Source organism: Notothenia coriiceps, unplaced genomic scaffold (genome assembly GCF_000735185.1).
Source record: "Notothenia coriiceps isolate Sejong01 unplaced genomic scaffold, NC01 NC01_scaffold00026431, whole genome shotgun sequence".
Taxonomy (NCBI): Eukaryota; Metazoa; Chordata; class Actinopteri; order Perciformes; family Nototheniidae; genus Notothenia; species Notothenia coriiceps.
In genome coordinates, this window is record NW_011359132.1 from 28,839 (window position 1) to 52,319 (window position 23,481).

The 23,481-nt window shown below is 39.6% G+C and overlaps 2 protein-coding genes across 2 annotated transcripts; both read left to right on the top strand.

The window, feature by feature from the left end:
• The first annotated feature begins 4,246 nt into the window (after window positions 1–4,246).
• Window positions 4,247–12,980, top strand: tmem33 (transmembrane protein 33). Its single transcript, XM_010784778.1, has 6 exons — window positions 4,247–4,330; window positions 5,355–5,431; window positions 6,182–6,276; window positions 6,387–6,623; window positions 10,187–10,270; window positions 11,555–12,980. Exons 2-6 carry the CDS (start codon window positions 5,375–5,377, stop codon window positions 11,682–11,684), a joined length of 603 nt encoding a protein of 200 aa, XP_010783080.1. The 5' UTR covers window positions 4,247–4,330; window positions 5,355–5,374; the 3' UTR covers window positions 11,685–12,980.
• Window positions 12,981–13,202: 222 nt separating this feature from the next.
• On the top strand, window positions 13,203–23,286 carry bbs7 (Bardet-Biedl syndrome 7). The gene is made up of 19 exons (XM_010784773.1): window positions 13,203–13,639; window positions 14,287–14,352; window positions 14,649–14,711; window positions 14,806–14,981; window positions 15,094–15,280; window positions 16,086–16,158; window positions 16,248–16,355; window positions 16,448–16,578; window positions 16,834–16,918; window positions 17,111–17,213; window positions 17,631–17,823; window positions 17,962–18,036; window positions 18,121–18,189; window positions 19,170–19,309; window positions 19,414–19,578; window positions 21,517–21,626; window positions 21,715–21,818; window positions 22,007–22,130; window positions 22,905–23,286. The coding sequence occupies exons 1-19, from the start codon at window positions 13,604–13,606 to the stop codon at window positions 23,036–23,038; spliced, it is 2,142 nt and encodes a 713-aa protein (XP_010783075.1). The 5' UTR covers window positions 13,203–13,603; the 3' UTR covers window positions 23,039–23,286.
• The last annotated feature ends 195 nt before the right edge of the window (window positions 23,287–23,481 follow it).

Below are 23,481 nucleotides of genomic sequence, written 5' to 3' on the forward strand. Positions count from 1 at the left end.
CATCTGATTCCCTCCAGCCTTAAAACAACATGCTTGTTTTAAAACAATAAAAAAAGACATGAATGCACCCTCTAAGAAAATAGCTGTGATTATATTTGTTGTGTTTATAATGTTTTAGTATTTTTAATTAGGACATTTCACGAAAAAACACTTTCATTTGAAAAGAAACAAAAGGCTGCCCTTTGCTGATAATGCATTTATATTGCCATTAACATATTGTTTGTGCACACTTCTCCTGTTAAAGGATGTTCATTGTCTTAAGATTTAACTCTTCACATCCCGAAACCTACAGGAAGCTCCTTCCCTTTGTCCTGAATTCACTCCTGAGATAATCGCATCAATCAGAAGCCAGTGTGCAGAGACAAGTGTGGAGTAAAGGAAAGATCATGGAGATTCTCAAAGATTAATATAGAAGGAGTTATGAGTCTTAACACACATTAAAGACTTTAAAGTAGAATAAGGGAAATGTAGCATCAGATGCTTTGTACAGCAGAGCCTCCTCCATGAGATGGATGCCTTGCATGCTGGAAAAAAGCTTAGGATGAAAGCTGAGAGGCCGAAAGAAGAGCCTCTGGTCACTGCATGCATATAACACCAATGTTAGAGGGGTAGCATTCTGCAAGAAAACTCCTCTGAAATGTGTGATATGTTGCTTAAATAAACGGGGAATTACTAGTTGTCAATCTCCCATAACATGGCCAAATACTAAGATTCAACATGCATGACAAGTGTTGTCATTTGGGTATTTATGACAGCAGCAAACATGGTCAATTGAGTCTCTCTAAACCTTTTGGAAAATGTTGCATGATCAGATATTTAAATGTGCTGAAGATTGAAATTGAGATATGGTCATCAGTGGTCATCAATGTTATTATTATTATTATTATTATTATTATTATCATTATTATTATTATTATTATTATCACATTTGAATAAAAACAAATACTTCAGTGTTCTTTTGCTTGAAGATATCAACCAAAATGTACACATGAGCTGCATGCTGCAATAACCCGAGAGCCATAGAGAAGAACATATGACTAGTAAGAGTATTATTATCTGACAAGAGAAGACTATAATCTCGCAATTTCATTTTATGGTTTTGCAAATAGTAGAAGTAAAAATGCATCAAAGCAAAATGTGCGGAATCAACTGAGAGGCAATGACACATTTTAAAACACTTATCAGAGCAGAAAGCACCACTTGGTTGTTCTTTATATTTTATACTAATCGGAATATAAAATATAGCGTACGAGTAAAATGCTTTTTTTGTTGTATTTCTCTGTAAATCAAGGGGGGGTTCTCTCCATCATGAAGTGTGAAACGCCTTCCTTAGATCAGCCGACAACGAGATAATAGGCAGGGAAGTCTGTAGTCTCTGTATTGTTGCTTTAACCAGTTTGAGGGAAATGCACCGTGTCCTTCTTTCCCTCCCCATCAAACCTCCTCCTCGCTTGTCCCGATTTTCCTCCCTTACCACTCCCTGTTTGTTTTGGGCCGAATGGATCCAAACACGGAGATATTGAGCGATTACCAGCGCATTCCTGTCAGGACACACCGAGTTTCATCTCTCTGAGAAAGCTTTGGTGTGTCACTCACTGCCTGCTCCTTTCTTTCTTCCTTTATTCTCAGAGCTTCGAATGAAAGGTTTAAATACAGTTGTTAGAATGAAGTGAGTGTAGGTTTAACAGCGCATTGTTTACGTGCGTAAAAAGGTCGTTGTACGTAAGAAAATACAAATATTATTAAGCTTATTCTCGCAGTAGTCAAAATATTCGCGGTGTTCAATATTAAAATAATAATACGAATAAGGATAACACATCAGCAGCAATAATAATAATAATTATGTTATAAAGTTGACAAAATGTAATATATTAAAAATGTATTATCCTCTGACATCCTAATGTCCTTCCTTTATTTTTTCACTTTATTATTATATAATAACCCGTAAATATGTTTTTTATTTGGCTTTCGTTTTCGCTTTTGATGTATTTCATTTTCCCTATTATTTTTTATTTTAAATAAACAGTCATTCATCCTGTAGGTGAATAACTGGCGCAGAAACCTGTCTTTGTGTTAGACCGATGCAAAGAGGAGGGGAACATTGCGAAACTGCTCCAATATACTGTAAAAAAAAAAAAAAAACTATTTTTGTATGTGGGTTATCCTATAAATAAAATGTTCAACACTGTATATTACTTTTATGATCTGTAGGCTCCTTTACACGCTAGCTAAGATACACAACTATATTTATTTTCAAGAAACCAACAACATAGTTTTAATTTGATACTTTAAAAAGCAATTACACATCAGAATAAGTCCTGATAAGTTGTTAATACGGCTCTGGCACACATGTTGTTTGCATCACTGTAACATCCCTTTACTCTTCAATATACTATATATTCATATTTGAGTCTTCATCGACACATTTCTCTCCCATAACGTGTCTCAGGATATCAAAGTTGTTCCTCAGAAGCCTGGAGAAATTAAAACTCGGGCAGAAAATGTTGTCTCATTTAAATTCTCACCTTCAGCTCTCTGGTGACTGGTAACGGTCCGAGAGGAGCTGACGCTTAAAAATCATCAAGATATTATCACTGTACGCTGCCTGTTTAACGAGTTCTGTCATGCCTGGCACATTAAGACATTGTAAAGAGAAAAGCAGAATATAGAGACAATCTTTCTTGCAGTAGGCAGATCAATTAAACATAGAAAATGCATGCAAGGCAGGGCGCTGCAGCCTTACTTACTCTGTGCTCTGCTGAGGCTCCGCAGTTTAATTACAAGCCCTAATTCCCAATCGCAGATAGTGTCAAAAAGTCTGCGACTATTTCTCAGAGATTCCCTTTAACAAGTGGAAACTTAGTGTCCTCCTGCACCATTTTATACATGATGAGCCGTCAGTAATGGGATTATTAAACAAAAACGTTTCAGGCGCTGGCGTTAACCTTTTTTAATGCCTAATTAGGTTTTGCAAAGAAATAATTAGATTCTACAGTGCTTACACTGCCTATATTTTCAAATGGCATCTACAGCAAACACATCATCCTGCGACACTGGTGCCAATAATCTGCGGGTATATGCGCTGCGGCAGCAGTCAGATGTAAGATTTTAAAACATGTTGCGACCAAATAAGGTGCTCTTAAAGCTAAAATAATCATCCAACACAGGCTATAAGAAATCAGCAGACAAACCATAGGCTGGTCGAGTCCGCCCTCTGGTGGACAACACGCAACATAACATTCACATTGACCAGTAAATCATTTTTAATAAATAAGTATTCGACACATTTGTTATGTTAAGTGTCTCCTGAAATTCAGAAAAGAGCATTTTTTTTAATCCAGAAAGTAGGTTACATAAACAGTATGTGCTCTAAACATGAGGGCGTTGACCACTACACATGCGCACTTACAGGTTTTCCCCTGAGCTGTGATCCATGATGCTCAACATACAATGTAAATCTGTGATAAAGTTGATTAAACTTTATGTCATCTGATCAGGAGTGTTTTCTTTAAAAAGACACGTATAGTTATCTGTCATATAGTTATGTACATGTGTCCAATTTTTTAATTAGTGTCTGATCGTGATTTTAGTAGGATTTCTAACTGATACTCAAATTATATTGCAAAATTGTGACGTTATCATTTCAAAAGAAGGGAGATAAACAAAAATCATTGCTTCACTTGCTGCTCAAACACTTTCAAACATGTGGGAAAATGTCTATAAATAGGTACGTTTGTGGTTTTTCTATACAGTAATTGAATGTTGCTAGGCTATTTTTTCCTAAAATGATGAGCACATAGAGATGTAATCTGAGTATATGTTAGAAATACATAGTAATCTATCAGACACTAATCTGCGAATGCATAAACTGGGCCACTGGTTTGAAACTCTCTTTCTTTACAGACAAAACATTAAAATTGAAAACAATGTATTCCATTTGGAAACACCCAAACAACAAAACAGTCTTATAGCAAATTATGGATATTAAACTGTAATATGTGTCTTTTTTAGGTACAGCAAATGGTTAGTTATGTCACACTTATAAGACATAATGGTTTAACAGTTCATTTTTTTAAATATGTAGAACATTGTATTGGCACATGATTGTCCAATGCTGTCAGAACTAAGAGCAGAAAGAAGAGCAGTTCACAGTGTTACCACTAGAGGGGAGTGTTGTCGGTGTCGGTGATCCGGAACGCTCCTTCTAAAATATCGCGAGAATCACGTTTCCTCTTCGCTTCAGAAGGTCAGCTGATCATTTACCTCAGTGACTAGCAGCCTGTCAATTTCAAGCTAGCACGCAACGTAACGGTTCTACTCTGAATCACTGGTAAGCTGTCCACTTTATAACTGGCATATATATATTATCAAAGAGTTGTATTCCTTCTCTACTAGCTCATTTAAACTGCCTACGTTGACCATCGTATTAAGGGCTATCGATGTAACTAGTGGAGGGTTAGCTTATATGCTAGTAACGATGGTAACACACAGCGAATATTCTAGAGCCACCTGCCGCTAACATTAGCATTAGCATTGATAAACCACCGAAAATAGTCTTTATTGTATGTTTACACCAATTTGTTTGGGCTTATTCATTTTCATCAGCAGCATAAGCAACTGTTACAATAATTTACATTTGTTTCGGTGCTTCATATAATAATGTAGTCATTACTTATCCAAACTAGAGAAGGCTAGGTGGGCTAACCTAGCTAGCGTTAAGTCTTTCATTTCAGTTTTAGCCTATATTGACATAGATAATAGTAGTTATTTTTGAGTGCGGGTTTTCCTGTGACTGTTGGTCCCACACAGATGAATGATTTCACCGTGAGGGACATGGTGTCTTTCATTTTGCTTAGCTAAAAAAACACAGTGGGGGAGGAAGTATTCAATACCACACCAAAAAAATACTGATTTTCCAGTAAAAGTCCTGCAATTAACAATAGGTCAATACCACACAGTAAAACCATGCATTGAACATAATACTTAATGTAATATAAAAGTATGTAGGGTAATTATAATCAGGAATATAGCTATTTAGAGTTAAAAAGTGAAAGGATTCCCTGTGAGTGGTATGTTGCATGATTGTCTATACAAATCGCAATTTAGGATGTACTTGGTAACTATAGCTGTCAGATCAATGATGTGAAGTCAAAAGTAAATGATACCCCTGAAACAAAGAGAAGTGCATAGTTTTGGAATATCTTTTTGTGTTCATTTCCTGCAGAATTAATAGGCTGACTTGTCAAAAAAGACTCATTGTTAATAGCAGTTCTGGGAGGGGATTATAAGCAGTAAGTTACGTGACCCCTGCTGGCAGTCAGTATTGCTTCATGGTGTTACTTTTTTCCCAACAGAGCAACCCACAATCCCAAAGATGGCTGACACCAACGAACAAAGTCCTCCTCCTCCTCCTCCACAGCTAGGGCCTGTGGTAAGTTTGTCTGTTTGATCTAACCCTTCAACTATTAGTCCCTTTGTAAGGTGTTCTGATTCCACGTACAAAGATACTACTGAGCCTACTAACTAGCCCCTAACCACTTTACAGAGTCACCCAAACTGTCAGTAACCCTTACAGCTTTATTACATTGTTAATAATGTAAATTAAGCATTCATAGTTTTTTAATAATAGATTATTTGTGTTAATGACTTACACAATGAAAATGAAAAAATAATAGGTATTAGCACTGCATCATTTTTGCACAGAAATGAATGTTGCTGAAATATTTCTAGCGCTGCAACGATGAAATCCTCAACCATTTCAGTAATCATAATTAGTTAATTGTTTAGGGCTTTTCTTCAATTATAAATTGTAAGAAATTCAACAGAAACGTCTTTAACGTGATTTATTTTATGAAATGAAACTGCAAAGTTGCCTCTTTTCTCCTGACATGTGATCAGAAGGCAGGACAATTAGCTGCGATATTGAACTAAGTTGTTTTTGAGTTGAGCTTGGCTTTGCTGACCAATGAGGGAGCATGAGGGGAGGTCTGAGCCTTTCAGTAAAACTCTTTTCAGTAAACGTGAGGCAACAGAAAACCTTCCTGTCACCTGGATATCCCAGTACTTTGCTTCAAGCACATGTAACACTGTACACCATCTACCCATGATCTTATATCATAAGTGATGGAGCAGGTTATTCATTCAGCGTTAATCCTAAATGTATCTTTTCTCTCTTCCACAGCAATTTTTAATGAGTAACAAGCTAGAAACTGCAATGTGGCTTTCACGGCTCTTCACTGTCTACTGCTCCGTAATGTTTATTCTACCGATTTTAGGGTGAGTACATTCAGTGACCGAGCACATCATCAACACACTGCTTTCACCTATTCTCCTTTCTCCCAGCCTGAATTTGTGTCAGACTTGTTGTGACTGATTGTTTGTTTCAGACCCTATGCAGCAGCTAACTTCTATCAGCGAGCTTTGTTAGCGAACGCCCTCACCAGTGCCCTACGCTTACATCAAAGGCTTCCACGCTTTCAGCTGAGCAGAGCCTTCCTGGCCCAGGCTCTTCAGGAGGACAGCTGTCATTACCTGCTCTACTCACTCATCCTGGTCAACTCCCACCCCATCACAAGTATCCTTTACCCTTCAAACATGGGGAAAAGACAGCTGGATAGTGCTGGGTATAATGTTGAGATTCTCCATTCATCTGTTTTTAACAAGGGTGCATTTAGAGTTTCTTATTAGTCCCATGATTTAGATCAGTGGTGGGGGGCGCCAGAGAGCTTCAGGGGAGGCGCAGCGTGAGGAAAAAAATAACGAGAATTTCCGCTAGTTAACTTCAGCTAACTTTATGCGAGCGGCAACATGGACCGATTTTTAGTGAAGTTACCTAAAGTGAGAGAGGAGACAGCGTCTGGCAGAAAACGTTCCTTGGCTGTCTGTGGAGACCGAGTTCCCCCACCTCGCCAAAAAGGCTGTATAAGTGCTCATTCCCTTCACCTCCGCCTACCTGTGTGAGTGCAGGTTTTCCGCATTGACTTTGATCAAAAGCAAGTACCGGTCAAGCAGTTGCGGATCTACCGGGGTGATAGCCTTGCCACCCCAGCTGCCACCTTTGTTTTGAAATAAAAGTTGTGGCTCATCGGACATTTATGAGAGAAAATCTCTAATGTCCGAGTGCAAGTGAATGCAGCACGACATTAGAGATTTTCTCTCATAAATGTCCGATGAGCCACAACTTTTATTTCAAAACAAAGGTGGCAGCTGGGGTGGCNTGATGCTTTGGCAACATTGTTTAATTTAACTTTCATGCCAATAAAGCCCCTTTGAATTGAATTGAAGAGAAAGAGAGCGAGAGAGAGAGAGAGAGAGAGAAAAAGAGAGCGCTTCAGCTCATTTCTGTTATGATCCAAAAAAAAATTATCCAAAGTTAATGTAAACTTGAATAATGTACTTCATTTGAATGTAATAATTATGTTGGTTGTTGTTTGTGGAAGCGTCAGTGAATGAGCCCCATTAACTGAGTTTTAAACATTACTTTAAATGGAAGATCCCCATAGGCCCCGCCCACTCGATCGGATCGGCCGATACTGATTCCGGTAGATCGGCCCCAAAATTGGTGATCGGAGCATCCCTACTCTTATGTACATTGCCTTGTGTTTTTTATGCTGCTGCAACGCAAACATTTCCCAAATTGCGATCAATAAAGTACATATCTATCTATCCATCCATCCATCTATCTATCTATCTATCCATCTATCTATCTATCTATCTATAAAACATCAGACAAAATTAAGAATTACGCAGTCTTTACAGAGTGAGTAAAATACAAGCAGCAGCAGAGCTCTTTAATTAAATTATGAATTATCCTCGAGCAATGTCATAAACGGCTTCCACACCTTAATGAAGCAATCCTGTGAATCAGTCTGTTAGAGCGAGTTTGCTCCATCCTAGCAGAGGGAATCATTTCGGATAGCCACCTCCTGAAGCACGGGGGATTTCCTACCTGTTTTAATATTTCGGTAATGCCTGCTTTGCTTTTTTTCAACTTTCCCACTTGGATCATTTTTGTCTGTGTTTTCCTACCAACCATAATTAAACATTCAGCTTATGTGTAATCGAAAGGCAAAATTACTACGATTTTCTATTAATGCCGAAGAATTATAAGGAGGAAATTATTGATATATTTATTATATTTTTTCTACAAAGGGTAGATTTTTGTATACTAAATGATATATTGTTATATATAATTGTGTACGAACAAAACAGCATTTCCTTATACGAGTCAAAGAAAGAAAACATTATGCAGCGGATTGTGGAAAAATGCAAAATAAACTGAACTTTTAAATCAAACAAAGTGTACTTTTACCTTGATTCTTTGTCACCATTCACATGACAACTCTTTTAATTAATACTTTGTAATTGTATAAGCAATTATGAAAAAAAAAAGAGTACTGCCAAAAGCTTCTGGTCTGGTTCCAAATGAAAATCATTGCTGTCACTTGATGGACATTTTTCATTATTTCTCACAATTGTTAAGATCAAACCACAAAAAGTATGAATCAATTAATATTATATTGCATCCCATGTGAACACAAAGTCTCTATTTATATGTTTTACATGTATTTTACTGTTCAAATGTCTTTGATGTCGAGAGGTTTGCAGGCTTTTAATAATAAAATTAATAATACATTTTATTTAAGGGGCCTTTCATGACACCGTACAATTTGTTAAATATTCTAAGAGGCAACAGAACATGATAAAAACACAAACATACCATCATGCAGAAGACAATTCAAGTGGACACAGATGATAGGGACAGGTTATTCAGGGGAAACAGATAAACAGATTTGTTGAAACGGTGTGGAGTGTTTGTTCTGTCACGCTCACCTGCTTGTTGGCCAGTACCATTAGAGGCAGGAGGGGCCGGGGGTCAGAGGTCAGCAGCTCATGGAGATGCTTCTTAGCGACGGGGAAGAGCTCTGGGTTGGAGGAGTCGACCACGAACACCAGCAGCAGCGCCTTGGACATGTACTTCTGCCAGTAGGGCCTCAGCTCCGCTTTACCGCCAACTGAAACACAGATGTAGTTCCGTCTAATCCAAAAATCAATATATCCAAAAGTAGCAATAAGCTTGAGTCCAACAAAAATACGTCTCAGGAAAGTTTGGTTGACTCTATACTTAAAGGTCACCCCATGCTATTTTTAGGTAATAGCATAGGTCTCAGATATATAAAAATATATAAAAAACATGTCTATGAAGTGTTTTCCTTAAAATACCAAACAGATCACCCATTCTAGCCATGCCTCATATCCCTCTATTTCACTTCCTGTTTCAAAAGTGCTGATTTGGGGTATAAAGCTTTAAAAAAATAATACATTGATAAAAAATAGAAAAGGAGGGGTCTGAGCTCATGCGGGACCCGGCAGCTACTGTCTAAACTAAATACTGCCGTGATGAAACGCCATATCATGGATTATCAAGGAGTGTTTCTGAAACAGTATGGAGCTCAAAGGCTTTCTCTCTTGCCGGTTATACCACAAGGTGAGTTCCTTTTTATTTCCTGCTTCTTCACACACATGCTCTCCAGTACAGGTTAGCTCTGAGTGTTAGCGATGCTAATGTAAACACCGACCATATTACGTCCAAAACAGTCGGGCATTGTTTCTGATAGCAACGTTTCTGATAGGGCCGTGGGTCCACATTTCAGATATTACGTCATATCGGACGCAAATCTGGATCAGCTCCGTTGTANCTCTCTCGCTCTCTCGCTCTCTCTCTCTCTCCTGACAGCCTGTCAGTATCGTCTCATGCAGCTCACTGATCCAGTAATGAGTGACCCGACAGTGAAGAATAAATATATGTATAACTAGTGTAGCTTGTTCCAGAGGTTGATCAAATAGCGAAGTGTGTTAGGTCTAACTCTTAGTGTGTTTTGCTCACCGGTCCGTCACAGCGGGCGGAGCTGCAGGATTTCTGCTTCACACACGTTGCATACCGCTATTTTACTGTCTTTTGCGGACACCTTAAAATATTGCCAGACCGGTGAAGCCATTTTGGCGAGCTTGTTTTGCGCAGAGAAAAGTGTAAAGTATTTTACGTCATGCGATCGGCATTTTTAGAGAGCCCCGATCGATCGGCAGAGAGTGAGTATCGGCCGATATCGATCGGAGCATCCCTAATTGATGTTATTGTTTATTGAATTGCATTTTAATCTCAGTTTCCACTTTGTCTTTGAAACAGTGGCCAGGGGAGCTTGCTGCTGCCTTTTATTTACTACCGATTCCTCACCCTCCGCTACACATCCAGAAGAAACCCATACTGCCGGTAAGATGATAAATAATGTTGTAACAAAGCTCAGGCCTTTATGAAAATGAGGACATAAAACAATCTGGTCATTATTGCAGAATCTTTTCAGTCCAGTTCTCGCAGTGTTTTGCTGCTTTTGACATTAAACATTTATTTTAAAGTATATTTCTTTACAAAACAACATTCAATTAAATCAGAAGATATGGCATGTTTGGAGCGATGGAAAGACCATTTGCATCCTTTGGAACCAAAAACGGAGCTGGACTGATACTATTGGCCAAGATTTGCGCATCGTTAGTACGGTATAGATGTTTCTGTTGACCAACATGTTATGAGAAATACTACTATTGAAATTGCCTTTTGAGCCAATTCAGAAACTGTCTCACAAATAGATTCTTTATCTCTTAGAGGTCATTATGTATAACTTTAAATCTAGTCGGGCTATAAGTCTGGCTCTGCTACATGTGTTGTGTGTGTGGAAAAGGCCTGGCAATGAATATTCTATATTTAACTGAACAATCAATAATTCAACATCTGTAACATTGCAATAAGCGGGTGGTTGTAGTTCTGAATCTCTCTGGAGCAACTGGAAGGGGAGTCTGCTCCAAAGGATTGATTGGCATGCTATTTAGCTTACAGAAATGCACTGTAGGCAAGGACTGAGATCAATCATAAGCAAGGGTATTAACGAAGGCGTTGACATTCGAGAAAAATAAAACTAATCTGGGTTTTTACGGTCATTAAAAACTTGGAAAAGTCATGGAAATTCAAAATGCTAATTCCAGGCCCTGGAAAAGTTATGGAAAACAAAAATGTTCCCAAAGTTTTGGAAAAGTCATGAAAATGTTGCCTCAAATATAATTTATATTTTATCGAATTGCTGAAATAGTAATACTATAATGATAATAAATACTGTATCGTATAGTAATGAAACGTAAAATGGCTTTTAACTGACGAGGTATTTTGCTGGTGAGAGATTTTAGTTGCTTTAGCGTGTAGAAGCTAGTAAGCCTATTTGATTTTATTTGTTTTAGATCGGCACAACATGTTTCATATGCAGACCTTATTTTCCATGTTAAAATAAACCATTTTCAGTGGTACCGCTGAGAGAATTCTTTTTTGGTCATGGAAAGTTAGGTAAAGGTCAGGGAGAAGTCATTGGTGAAAAAGTGTATGAACCCTGACTAATGTAGAAATGTAGGAAAGGACATCAAATGTTCTTTACAGGTGTTGGATTCAGAAATGTAAAATCTTTGAAGGACTTCCTGATTTGAGTATCTAACCCATCCGTGTCCTCCCCAGCACCTTGTTCACGGAGCTGCGGATCCTCATGGAGCATTTCATCATGAAGCCCGCCTGCCCCGCCTTCTTCAGGAAGGCGTGCCTCAGCAGCATCGCATTCATCAGCCGCCTCGCCCCCACGGGGGTCTGATCACGCTCCATAGAAGTTTTGTTTTCTTTATGTTTAGTTTTTCCACCATTTTAAGATGTGACTTAAACTTTGATGAGGACAGATGTTGCCATCAACAGAAGGAACTGTTTTTTGAATGTCAACTTTACACTCTTTGCTCCAACTTCTCTGTATGTTGGAGTACAGTTGAAGAGCAGCCAGTCATGCACTGAAGTCTCATGGTGATGTTCCTTTCCCCATCTTCTTAATGTGACCTCATTCAGGCGGTGGACACCCTCACTATGTTACATTCACTGGATGCAGCTCAGTTGTCATCAGCTGTAACGTGATGTACCGGCTGTTATCTTTGTTTCCTTTTTATGTCCTTATTTATTCATGAAAATCGCTTATTATATGATGAAACATTAACATTCTGAGATTAGTAACTTAAATTAAAATAAGCTTATACATTATTAATAATTTTTTTAATGATCATGATGTGCTTGGTTGAATGGAGTTTGTGTGCAGCTTCTACACGTTCCAATTTATTTTTGTATGTGCAAAGCATCCAAGGCTCTGATTTGACTAAATGCCTAACTTTAAGTGTATCCTATCAATGCCATCAACTAACTGTTTTTAACAACTTGAAAGTCTATGTAGGTATGATGTTGATTTGAGAAAACAAGATATCTGCTGTATTTTATAGAATATGTTAAGGTACCAAGCATTTTGCGGTAGGCTTGATAGATGAAAGGATTAGCACGATGCCTGTCATGTTTTGAATGCATTCTCACTTTGTTTCTCAGTCCGATATCTCGTTTCATATTGCTTCATTTATTTGTTGCTATGTAGTTTGTATTTTTTTTTTGCTTAACGCATGCTCTGATTTCTTTGTCTGCCATGTTAAATGTGTTCATTTGCCTACAGACAAACCACGTTTTTATGACAAGAATAAAATGATCTCTTAATTAAACCAATAAAATATTAAAGAACAGCAATGTGGTTTGAGGTTATACATTTGATCTGATATATTTGTTCTTAATCTTGTCCTAGTTATTGACACAAATTAAAATGTAAAAGGTGGTCAAAGAGTGCAGACCTTTGCCTAGGCTGTTTTAAATAAGAAAATGTCTATCCTAATATGGATATTTGGTAGTTTAACATGAGTTCTTTAAAAAAAAAGTGAATGATAAATGTTACTACTGACCCTTTTATGTATACATGTCAATGAGAAGGACAAACATGTGGAAACACCTCAATATAATGTAAGGTAGTGCAGGTAAATACCACATGTGACTGAACATAATTATAATAATAATAAAGGTTGATTTTAATAAATGCATAGTTGAATGAACGCATTTTTCAATGACATCAACAAGTGATTTGCAGCCTACAGAGTTTCTTTGCGTGTCCACCAATCAGAACACACCTTAAATGTCTTCTCATCCAATGGTATCACATTTTATCCACCAATCAGGACACAGGATGGATCTCTGTTCCATCCCATCCAATGGTATCACAGGTTCTTACAACTGCAGCGTTGCTATTGACAACGGGCGCTTCGTTTATCTGGTCCTGAACGTTTCTGCCTAACTTGAGCTAATATACGCATTAAAATAGGTTTAAATGCGTTTTAACAGCATTTAAAGACCACAGCCTACCTCAAATAGGTTGCCGTGGCTCGTTAGATTTAATGAAAGATTAAATCAGTTTAGCACAATAGAGAGTTTATGTGTTAATACATCGTGTTAGCCAATTAGCTTGCTAGCTAACAATAGCACGTCGAGCTAATCTCTTTGGATAATCTCACTTCACCAAAACCCACCACCCGTAATTCCGATGGAAATGTTATCGAGCCGTTTTAAATAGCTTTAGGGGGTTCCTGTGGTACTGGAAAACCTACCTGGAAGAATTGCAACACTTTTTTTCGCCACTAAGATAACACACAGTGGAGAAAGAAGATGGAGATCCACCTTAATCGAGTGGATTATATTCAGGTAACACAAAGTACAAAGACAATGGATTGGTTTTGTTCAGAGATTGAAGATGTACTCAAATGTTGTACTTCAGTAAACTACAACTACCAGAGTCTAGGAATACCAGAGGTCCTGCAGTCAAAATGTTACTCAAGTAAAAGTAAAAACGTATTGGCATCAAAATACTTAAAGTACCAAAAGAAAAAGTAGTCATTATGCAGATTGATCCATTACAGAATTATATGTATTATGTTTTGATTATAATTATTGAAGAACTAATGTGTTTATCACATGTTGTAAAGGTGCAGCTAATTTTCTATGCTGCAGGGTATCTTGTGGACTTAATCCAGGTGTGACTTTATTCAAGTATTGAATACATATAAATAATTAAAGGTGCTACACAAATGTATTGAAGTTAAAGTATAATATTGACCTCTGAACTGTTGTGGGGTAGAAGTACACAGAATTTTAAAAAAATGAAATACTAAGGTAAAGTACAAGTCCCTCAAAATGATACTTAAGCACAGTACTTAAGTAAATGTACTTAGTTACTAAGTTGGTTGCTTATTCATCTGTTACAATGTTAGTAGATGTACTGTCTATTCAGGGTTTCTGCCTCAAGTAAACTACTTTTGTTTTTACTTTTGTTGATTGCTATTTCCTCACAGGTTGGTGTGACATCCCAGAAAACTATGAGGCTGCTTCCAGCAGTGGGAAAAAAGGCGACCCAAAAGGTAATAATATATCAAAACAATGCATATGCAACATTATACCAAGATAAACAACTTGTAGCTGTGTATTGTGTTTGGATTAAACAGTTTAATTTAGTATATTTGAAAGAAGGAAGGGTCCAGATGTATACGTAAACATGATATATATAGTCCCTGGCTAAGGTATTACAATAAGCTTAGAGAGAGCATGAAGGTCAGAGGTTGTAAAAGGACACGTTATCAGAAGCAGAAGTGATATTTATACATGCTATTTGATTTAAACTACAGCCTGATTCTTGGTTGTTGTCCCTTTGTATCAGGTTGCTGTTGCTGATCATGATGGTGTCCTAACCTGTTTTGGGATGAAGAAGGGAGAAGCAGTGGTGAGTGTCCATTGTACGATTTTTCTTTTAGTCAGTTGGATTCTAACGTGTTGAATTTCAGTCTCTAATGGAAAGGAATCTGACTCTGTTTCAGCCTGTGTTCAAAACACTGCCAGGCCAGAAAATAACCAGGTTGGATCTTGGAGGAGCTGCGGGAACTCCACAGGAGAAGATCTTTGTCTGTTCTGGTTCTCAGGTCCGAGGATTCACCAAGAAAGGCAAACAGTTCCTCACCTTTGAAGCCAACCTCACTGAGAGCATTAACGCCATGTAGGAGCCACTTCTTTTACTCTTTTTTCATTAACTTGCACTGCTGGCTCGACAAATTCAGAACTGTGTGATTTACACCATTTTTAAGCCGTGATGGTTATCTCTTCTTCAGGCATGTCTCCGGCGCTGATCTTTTTGTGTGTGCGAGTTACATCTACAACCACTACTGTGACTGCAAGGACCAAGACTACTACCTCTCTGGAGACAAAATCAATGACATCACATGTCTATCCTCAGAAAACCTGACTCGCTTTGTCCCGATCCTGGCCTGCCAAGATCGGGTTCTCAGAGTCTTGCGGGTAAAATAAGATTAGATTCAGTCGATCAATGTTTATTTATATAGCCCAATATCAGAAATGTTACATTTGTCTCAGTGGACTTCACAGTTTGTACAGAATATCAGTATGACAACACGACACCCTCTGTCCTTAGACCCTCACATCGTACAAGGAAAAACTTACCAAGAAAACCCCACAGTTTAAAGGGGAACATGGGAGAAACCTCAGGGAGAGCAACAGAGGAGGGATCCCTCTCCCAGGACGGACAGACATGCAATAGATGCCGTGTGTAAATCAAAAGATAATACATTTACAACATAGGTAGACCAAATGTTTGGAAATGCATGTGTCTATAATAATAAGATGAATCCTCGAGGATGTCAACAATCCTGTGGGAGCCATCAGGGAAGTAGTATGATGAGAGTCAGGCAGGACCGCAGAGACAGGTTCAGCCAGGACTCGAAGTCCAGGACTCAGGATAGAGGATCCAGTGCTCAGGATCCAGGACACAGGACCACAGCAACAGGATCAGCCTCGACTCAGGATCCCGGCGTAGATAGACACCAAAAATAAATGTGGGGGAAGCTGGGTTATTGGGAACATGAGAGTACACAGGTACAAACAGACAGAAGGAAGAAGTAAGGTGTCCCCCGACAGTCTAAGCCTATAGAAGCAAAACCAACGTGTCTACGAGCATCCACTCCCTTAGTGGGGTTGAGGGAAAGGGGTAGCAAGTAAGAAGTAATTGATTGACTGTTTTGATTTTAATACCGTTAGTTTCACCTCAAACTAACAGACTCAATTTATTTGTATTTGTTTCCTGTAGGGATCAGAGCTTGCCTATGACATTGAAGTCCCTGGCCCTCCATCTCTCTTGGAACTTTACAATAAAGACGGAGGCAAGTGGACCTCTCCGTGTGCTAGAGCAAGTCAATACAAAGAATCGGATCAGGAATGATCTAACGTTACTTTAATGATTTCTCTACAGGGGAGGAAATCCTCTATGGAACTACAGATGGTAAAATAGGATTGGTGCACATTGGTGAGAGCTCAGCGTCGACCAAATGGGAGATAGACAACGACAAAAAGAAAGGAGGTGGGTAGTTCACAGGATCACACCCTTCAACAAATCACTAATATGTTAGATTGCCCCAACTTCGTAGTTTTACACTCTTTTGTCTCCATTAGGAATTCTTTGCATTGACACTTACGACATTGTGGACGACGGAGTGAATGACCTTCTGGTGGGCAGGGATGATGGCACAGTGGAGGTCTATGGGTTCGACAGCGCCAGTGAGCCCACGTTACGCTTCGAGCATGTGAGTTCATCTTTTATCAGTTTATAAAATTACAAATCCTGTATGTCTATCAGTGGATTTGTTTCCATGTACCCGGGTTTACTCATGTCAATGTTCCTTCTTACAACTACAAGGAAACAATAGTGTTATGTTGTTTTGCCCCTGCATTGATACCTTGCTTGGCTTTTCTTAGATGCCCCTACAATTATAATTTTTGTATTGCATGATTTATTCTGATCGATGATGGGCAAAGTTTCCTGTCTTTCCCGCCTTCAGGTGTTGTCCGAGAGCATCACCTCCATCCAGGGGGGCTGCGTAGGGAAAGAGACTTATGATGAGATCCTGACCACCACTTACACAGGTAAGATTACAAAAAGAAATAGATTATAAACAGCACCTAGTAAAAGGCTTCTCTAAGAAGAATATGTGTTTTTGTCCTGCTTGTGCTAACGGTAAAACTGTCTGACTTGTAGTGTGAGCTTCTTAAAACCCAACCATTATTGTAAAGTAGTTAAAGGAGATCTGACATGCAGCCTATTCCACTCTCTTTCAGGTTGGGTGACTGGTTTAACAACTGAGCCGCAGAAGGCTGAGGCCGGCCCTGGAGACGAGATAAGAATGAGCAAGGAGGTCCAGTCCAAAGTAGAAGCACTCAGGTACCAAGTCTGTTCTCGTGTCTTTTTTAACGCATGTTTTGAGGTGTGGTTGTTTGCTGTGGAGGGGCAGCAACAACATGTATGTTTACCTTAACGTAAAACAGACGGGTAGATGACGCGGTTACCAAGGCTCTCTTCAAGGCCTCTGGACTTCTCCTCAAAAACAGTCATTTCCCCTTTCAGCACAACATTAGAGTGGCTACCAAATTGGCGTCTGAAGGAAACTACAGTGACCAAATATTTTAAATATAGTGTACACTTAAACCAGTATTTATTCTTTTAGGTGGCTAGAATAAGTTTGCGTTTGCCCTCATCCACAGCAGATCATTGCTATACCTCCGTGTCGGTACTCCACTTTAAGTGTTTGACTTACTGTATAATAGTTTGAGTAAGACTGCTCATATTGTTCTGTTGCAGGTCTGAGCTGGAGCAGCTGCAGGTGAAAGTCCTGCAGGGCCGGGAGCAGTACCAGCAGACGTCTCAGTCCAGCACCGCCGTCTCTGCTGTGCCCGTCTTCAGCATCAACGACAAGTTCACCCTCTGCCAGGACGACGCCAGCTACACTCTCATGCTGGAGGTGCAGACCGCCATCGACAACCTGCTGCTCCAGGTGTGCTCATTAAAAAAAGTCCCTGAGGGTTGCGACCTCTGGTGCCTAGAGACTGTCCTCGTTATAAATCCTGCTCTCGATCCCCTGTTGCACACATAAACATACCAAATGTAACTTAACCATGAATATTCTGTGCAGAGCGACGTCCCTATAGACCTGCTGGATGTGGACAAGAACTCGGCAGTTGTCAGTTTCAGTGAATGTGACTCAGAGGTGAGATGCTATGTCTTTGTACACAGACATACTTTAAAAGAAATGCTGCTCCCAGAAATCTGACTTGTTCTATTGTGTCTGCAGCAGCCTAATGGGAACTTTCTCCTGGCCACGTACAGATGTCAGGCTAACACTACCAGGCTAGAGCTCAAGGTAAGACCTGCATTAAAGCTGAGCAGATTGTTAAACCTACAGTACGTCTATACAATAGCAAAAGCCGCTTTCACACCAAGTACTTTGCCGTACTTAGTTCCCAGCACTTAGTTCCCAGCACTTAGTTCCCAGCACTTAGTTCTCAGCACTTAGTACCCCCATGGAACTAAAGAGCCGATCGCGTTCACACCGGAATTAGTCCCTGAGGGTGGATTAGGCAAATGAAGCTGCTGACGTCACTTCTTCTTCTTCTACTTTGGGTTTACTGGCAGGCCGCAAACCACTTCAAGGCGTATACTGCCACCCGAAGTCCCCGGCCGGAAGTCCCCGGAGGTTGGGGACTGGCTTACAGGTAAGAGCTGCGTGGGACCTCCCAGCAGTCTTCTACTGAACGTCCTTCCTGAGACTCGCCAAACGGCACACGGAANGGCTTCAGTAGAAGCTGCTGGGACTCCCAGCAGCTTCTACTGAAGCCTTCCGAGTAAATCGCCAGAACGCCGACACCTCCTCATCTCCACCGCTCCTATGTTTTCTTTTGTGTTGCCATAAGTTAGTCTCTCTGCATTGGTGCGCTGGGCTAATGCTAATGCTAATAATGCTAATGCGAACAAATAAAATGGCGGCTTCACAAAACTTTTCAGAGTTTTACGGGGCGTGGTTTGCAATCCGCCCAGCCAATCAGAAATTGGAACCTTTTTTCCCCCAGGAAAGTACCTGCTCTCTAGCAGGGACTAAAAAGGGGGTAAAAGTTCTCATAAACTAAGTTCTCTTTTTGGTGTGAACGCAAAATCCCAGGAACTATCGGAACTAAACGGGAAAAGTACGAGGAAAAGTACTCCGGTGTGAAAGCGCCTATAGTGAGCCTTTCTTTCTGTAATTATGAGTCGCATTAAGTACTCATTTCATTAATCAATTTGACCCAGAACTGTTTGAGGATGCAGCACAGAAAAATAACGTTTAATCTACAATGACTGTTCTAGGTGAGGTCCATTGAGGGGCAGTATGGCACCCTGCAGGCGTACATAACCCCGAGGCTGCAACCAAAGACATGCCAGGTCCGCCAGTACCAGATCAAGCCTCTGTCCCTGCACCAGCGCACACACAGCATAGACCAAGAAAGGTAAAACAAAAATCCGAACTTGATCAAACCTTAGATTTTTATCTGGATTTTAATTGAAGCCATGAAATCCTATCCAAATCCTATTTGTTGTGTCCGTCTTACAGGCCGATGAACAGGCTCAGTCTGGTGGGACAGTTCAGTTTCGCTGAGATCCACTCCTGGGTGGTCTTCTGTTTGCCGGAGGTGCCTGAGAAAACACCGGCCGGAGAGAGCATCGCTTTCTATTTCCACAACACTTTCCTTGGGACACAGCTTGAAGCAACTTATTGGTAAATACAAGTACACAGTAGAAAGGCTCTCCCAGGATTGCATATACAATTGAAGACATTATGAAATCACTGACAAGGGGGTTGTACCATTTCTTGTCTAGTCCCCCTAGAAATGTTTTGTTTATGTTTGTATTTCAATCAGGAGAGACTTAGTTCGTAGTTGATAACATCTTTATTGCCGTATGCACAATAGCGTTTTGGAGAATAGACCCCATCATACTGTGATGAATTAAGGGGGAGGAGAAGCCGATTAGAAAGAGAAACTCCCCGGGGTCTAGACACTGGTGGTGGTGAGTACTAAAGGGAAATACAAATCCGGAGTGATGAGAGTTCTTCTGGGCTAGCCTGCCTTGGATGCTGAAATTGAAGCTGGAGTGGAAGGAGCGGGTTTCATCAATTCTCTCTGAGCGATGGCTGGCAGGGGAGAGAACAGAAGCAGATTTAAAACTTTGGGCCCGGGTGGGGGCTGTGATTTGGCTGTGGGGAAAGGTGGCTGTGGGATAGACGGCACAGACCGATTGGTTTTAGGTGGGTACAGTCTTATCAGCAGTCTTTGCCTTCATTGAGAAAAAGGGGCGAGTGAGTTGGACAGGAGAGGAGACAGACCCACGGACGCCAGAACAAATTCATAAAAGGGAGGGCGCACTCGGACCCTGTTCCATACTCGGCGACCGAACTGTCCAAACTTGCAACAACAACCAGCCTACTAATTCTCCACTTAACTTTAGTTTTCTCGCGATCTGTCTCTTCTGCTCTCTCCACAAACTCCTCACATGAAATGTGTTCTTTTGATGCGGCATTGTTCTTAGTGCGTCCTTTATCAGCACTCATGCTAATGCCGTAGCCTTTCCCACGTCGCCAACACAAGCCATGTCTTCGAACCCAGTACGCAGACACCCCGCACTACCAGATGACAGGACGCCATACTTCACTATCTCAAACATGTACACTCACAGGCCGGCAACACCAGCTGCGCTCCCTGTTCTGGTAACCAATATTCAAGTCATGGTCTGTTGTTGCTACCATGCCAGCGTCAAAAGTGCAGCTTCTTTTCTGAAAACAATCTCCCTGGATAACAATCCAGTTTTCACCTGGTTGGCGTTTACTTAACCCCATGATCACTGGGGCTGCTTGGGTTCTGCTGAGCGTGTTGCTGCCCACGATAATTAGGCCACTACCTGTTTGAGTGTGCTGCAAGGCTTAGCGTCTGTAGTGGGGAGGAGGGAGGAGGAGGAGCACGGAGCGAGCGAGGAGGAAGGACATGATTCAAGGCCCTTGGGCTCGTAACTCAGCCCCGCGGGCTTTCCGAGGTCAAGGGCTTGTGACATTAAGGCGTGCTGCGCCCAACGGCAGGTGCAGGGGGTCGCCAGCCAGCACCATTCGGCCTGCAGTTCTCGTTCAATCGCCCTATATTTTAGATAAATCGCTTGGACTTTTAAGGGCCAATTTCTGATGTCCATGTTGTAATTCAAACAGAAATGGGAGTCGTACAGAATGCACCAATAAACAAATCCGACAATAAACAAATCAAGAATAGAGTGTGACGCTGTGATTGGTCTAACTGTGGACGAATCACAAATCACAACAGACACCTGCATTTATTTGACATAGCCTGCGATTTTTTTTTGTTACTATCTGATATCAAATACATCGTAGCATAAAAGTTCACAGTTTATTTATAATTACAAAATAAAATATATATATATATATTTTTTTATAAATAATAAAAACGTGTTTATTGGAGGAGGGCAGGAATGTCCTGGCCCTCCCACGGCGCCGGGCATGGTGAGAGAGAATTGTGAATGAGAGCGTGGGAACCAGTCTTCCTGAAAGAACTTGCGCTGCTGAGCATCATTTAACCTTTTCCTACTAAATTGTATAGGTTTTGTTTCTGATTGTACTTGGAATTAAATGTTTTAATTGTATTCTTACTCCTAGCAAAGGGGAGGGTCACTTCAAGTCAGACAACATCTCTACCATCTCCATACTGAGTGATGTTCTCTCCAAAGAAGCCACCAAGAGGAAAATCAATCTGAACGTGTCATACGGTATGTGTAATTGTTCATAAAGTTCCAGGGAAATATCTATGCCAAAATAAATCCTGTAAAACTAAATGTTTGTTTGTTAATCTTTCAGATATCAATGATGACTCTGTGAGCCACACCCTGAAGATGATACATCCAAAGCTGGAGTACCAGTTGATGTTGGCTAGAAAAGTTCAGCTTATCGATGCACTAAAAGTATGTATTGGTTCAAAGTGACATCTTTCAGGAAAAATCCATTCTGAAGCTGACGTCTGTTTCAATATGTTCCTGTGTATCCCCACAAGCCCATCTTTGGTTAAAAGTACTCACCCATTCTCTGTGGGCTGTACAACAACAATTACTAACCTCCACTTCACTTTCTCTCTGATGTCTCTGATTGGCAGGAGCTTCAGGTCCATGAGGGAACCGCTGACTTCCTCATCCCAGAGTACCGTAACATCCTGGATGAGTCCAATAATCTACTTGTGGAGTACAAGAAGCAGCCAGCGCATCTTGAGAGGCTTTACGGTGCAGCTTATTCATTACATTTCACTCACACTAAATTCAAAAAATGTATATTTGCAGATTTCTCCAGCTAACAAATATTGGGTATTCCCAGAATCAATTAATTTGTTTAGAAATAATAACTTCTCAGTTTGTTTATTTATTTAATATTGTTTACATTACTTATTTATTTTCATCGTTATGCGGTTGAATTATTATTTCAGCCCTGGAAATTGCCTTGTAATATTTGTATTGGTGTATATGAGTATGTGTGTACTTATACACCTGAACATATGGTGCTTATGTATATTCTGTGTATGTGTGAACATATGAATGTAAAAAAAGTCACTTGAAAATAAGTGTTCACAATGTGTATATGCATATATTATTATTATTTGTTTGCCAAGTACATATATTTTTATAAATAGTATTTTCCTTTTCAAAAATGATAGTCAACTGCTATTGACATGTGCATAAAATGACCCTATATCTAGTTTTCATATATATATATATATATATATATATATGCATTTATTTTTCTTTATTTCTTTGTACTCCTTCATTTCTATACGTTTCTGAGGCAATAATGCCAATGTGATATTAGGATGATTCACGAGAGGGCTACTTCCAATAAGCTATGCTTCAGCCCTCCCGCTTCTACTCATTTAGTTTATCTTTGTGTGTATGAATTATATTTTTTCTTTTTGGATGAATTAGTAGAATAAATTTAAAAAAAACACTCTTATTATGAAATATAAATAATATTATAAACTAATATTTCTTTTTTCTTTCCTGTAGGAATGATCACAGACCTCTTCATCGACAAATTCAAGTTTAAAGGCCAGAATGTGAAAACCAAGGTGTCCTCATTGCTGGAGATACTTGATAATTATGACTTAAATTCACTTTTAGACTTTTTCAATGAAGCATGATAACATGTAGATCAAAGGGTGAATATGTAGTTACTTGTTTGTCTTTCAGTCTCTTCCTTTGTGCTATATTTGTATTGTAAATACAAAAGTTAGGTTTTATGATAGTTACTATCAGTGTCAATGTCCTTTGTTATACCGTCATTTAGATTGACCTACATGTGTTGTACAGTACATAAATATTTATATAATTTATTTTGGTAGCATCTAAAAACAATTGTGTTGTTTAATAAACTACTGCAAAGATTGTACAGGTTGCTATGTTTGTTCGTGACAAAGCTTTGGATCAAGTTTCAGTGACCAAATATAAGCCAGTTAAAAGCACACAGATTTATAAAGCACTATGAGTTCCCCTTTTTTGGAAACATTGAGTAATTCAAGGAGCTATTGGAAAGTACAGAGAACAATTACAACTTAATAAGAAGAAAAAACGTGTGTGATACCAT

Bases quoted from the DNA above. Each gene is read 5' to 3' on its own strand.
- tmem33 (XM_010784778.1), top strand. From the start codon at position 5,375: ATGGCTGACACCAACGAACAAAGTCCTCCTCCTCCTCCTCCACAGCTA. The intron at 6,277-6,386 runs GTGAGTACATTC...TGTTTGTTTCAG, and splicing joins TTTATTCTACCGATTTTAGG to ACCCTATGCAGCAGCTAACT. The intron at 10,271-11,554 runs GTAAGATGATAA...TGTCCTCCCCAG, and splicing joins AGAAGAAACCCATACTGCCG to CACCTTGTTCACGGAGCTGC.
- bbs7 (XM_010784773.1), top strand. From the start codon at position 13,604: ATGGAGATCCACCTTAATCGAGTGGATTATATTCAG. The intron at 14,982-15,093 runs GTAGGAGCCACT...TCTCTTCTTCAG, and splicing joins ACTGAGAGCATTAACGCCAT to GCATGTCTCCGGCGCTGATC. The intron at 19,310-19,413 runs GTAAAACAAAAA...TCCGTCTTACAG, and splicing joins CACAGCATAGACCAAGAAAG to GCCGATGAACAGGCTCAGTC.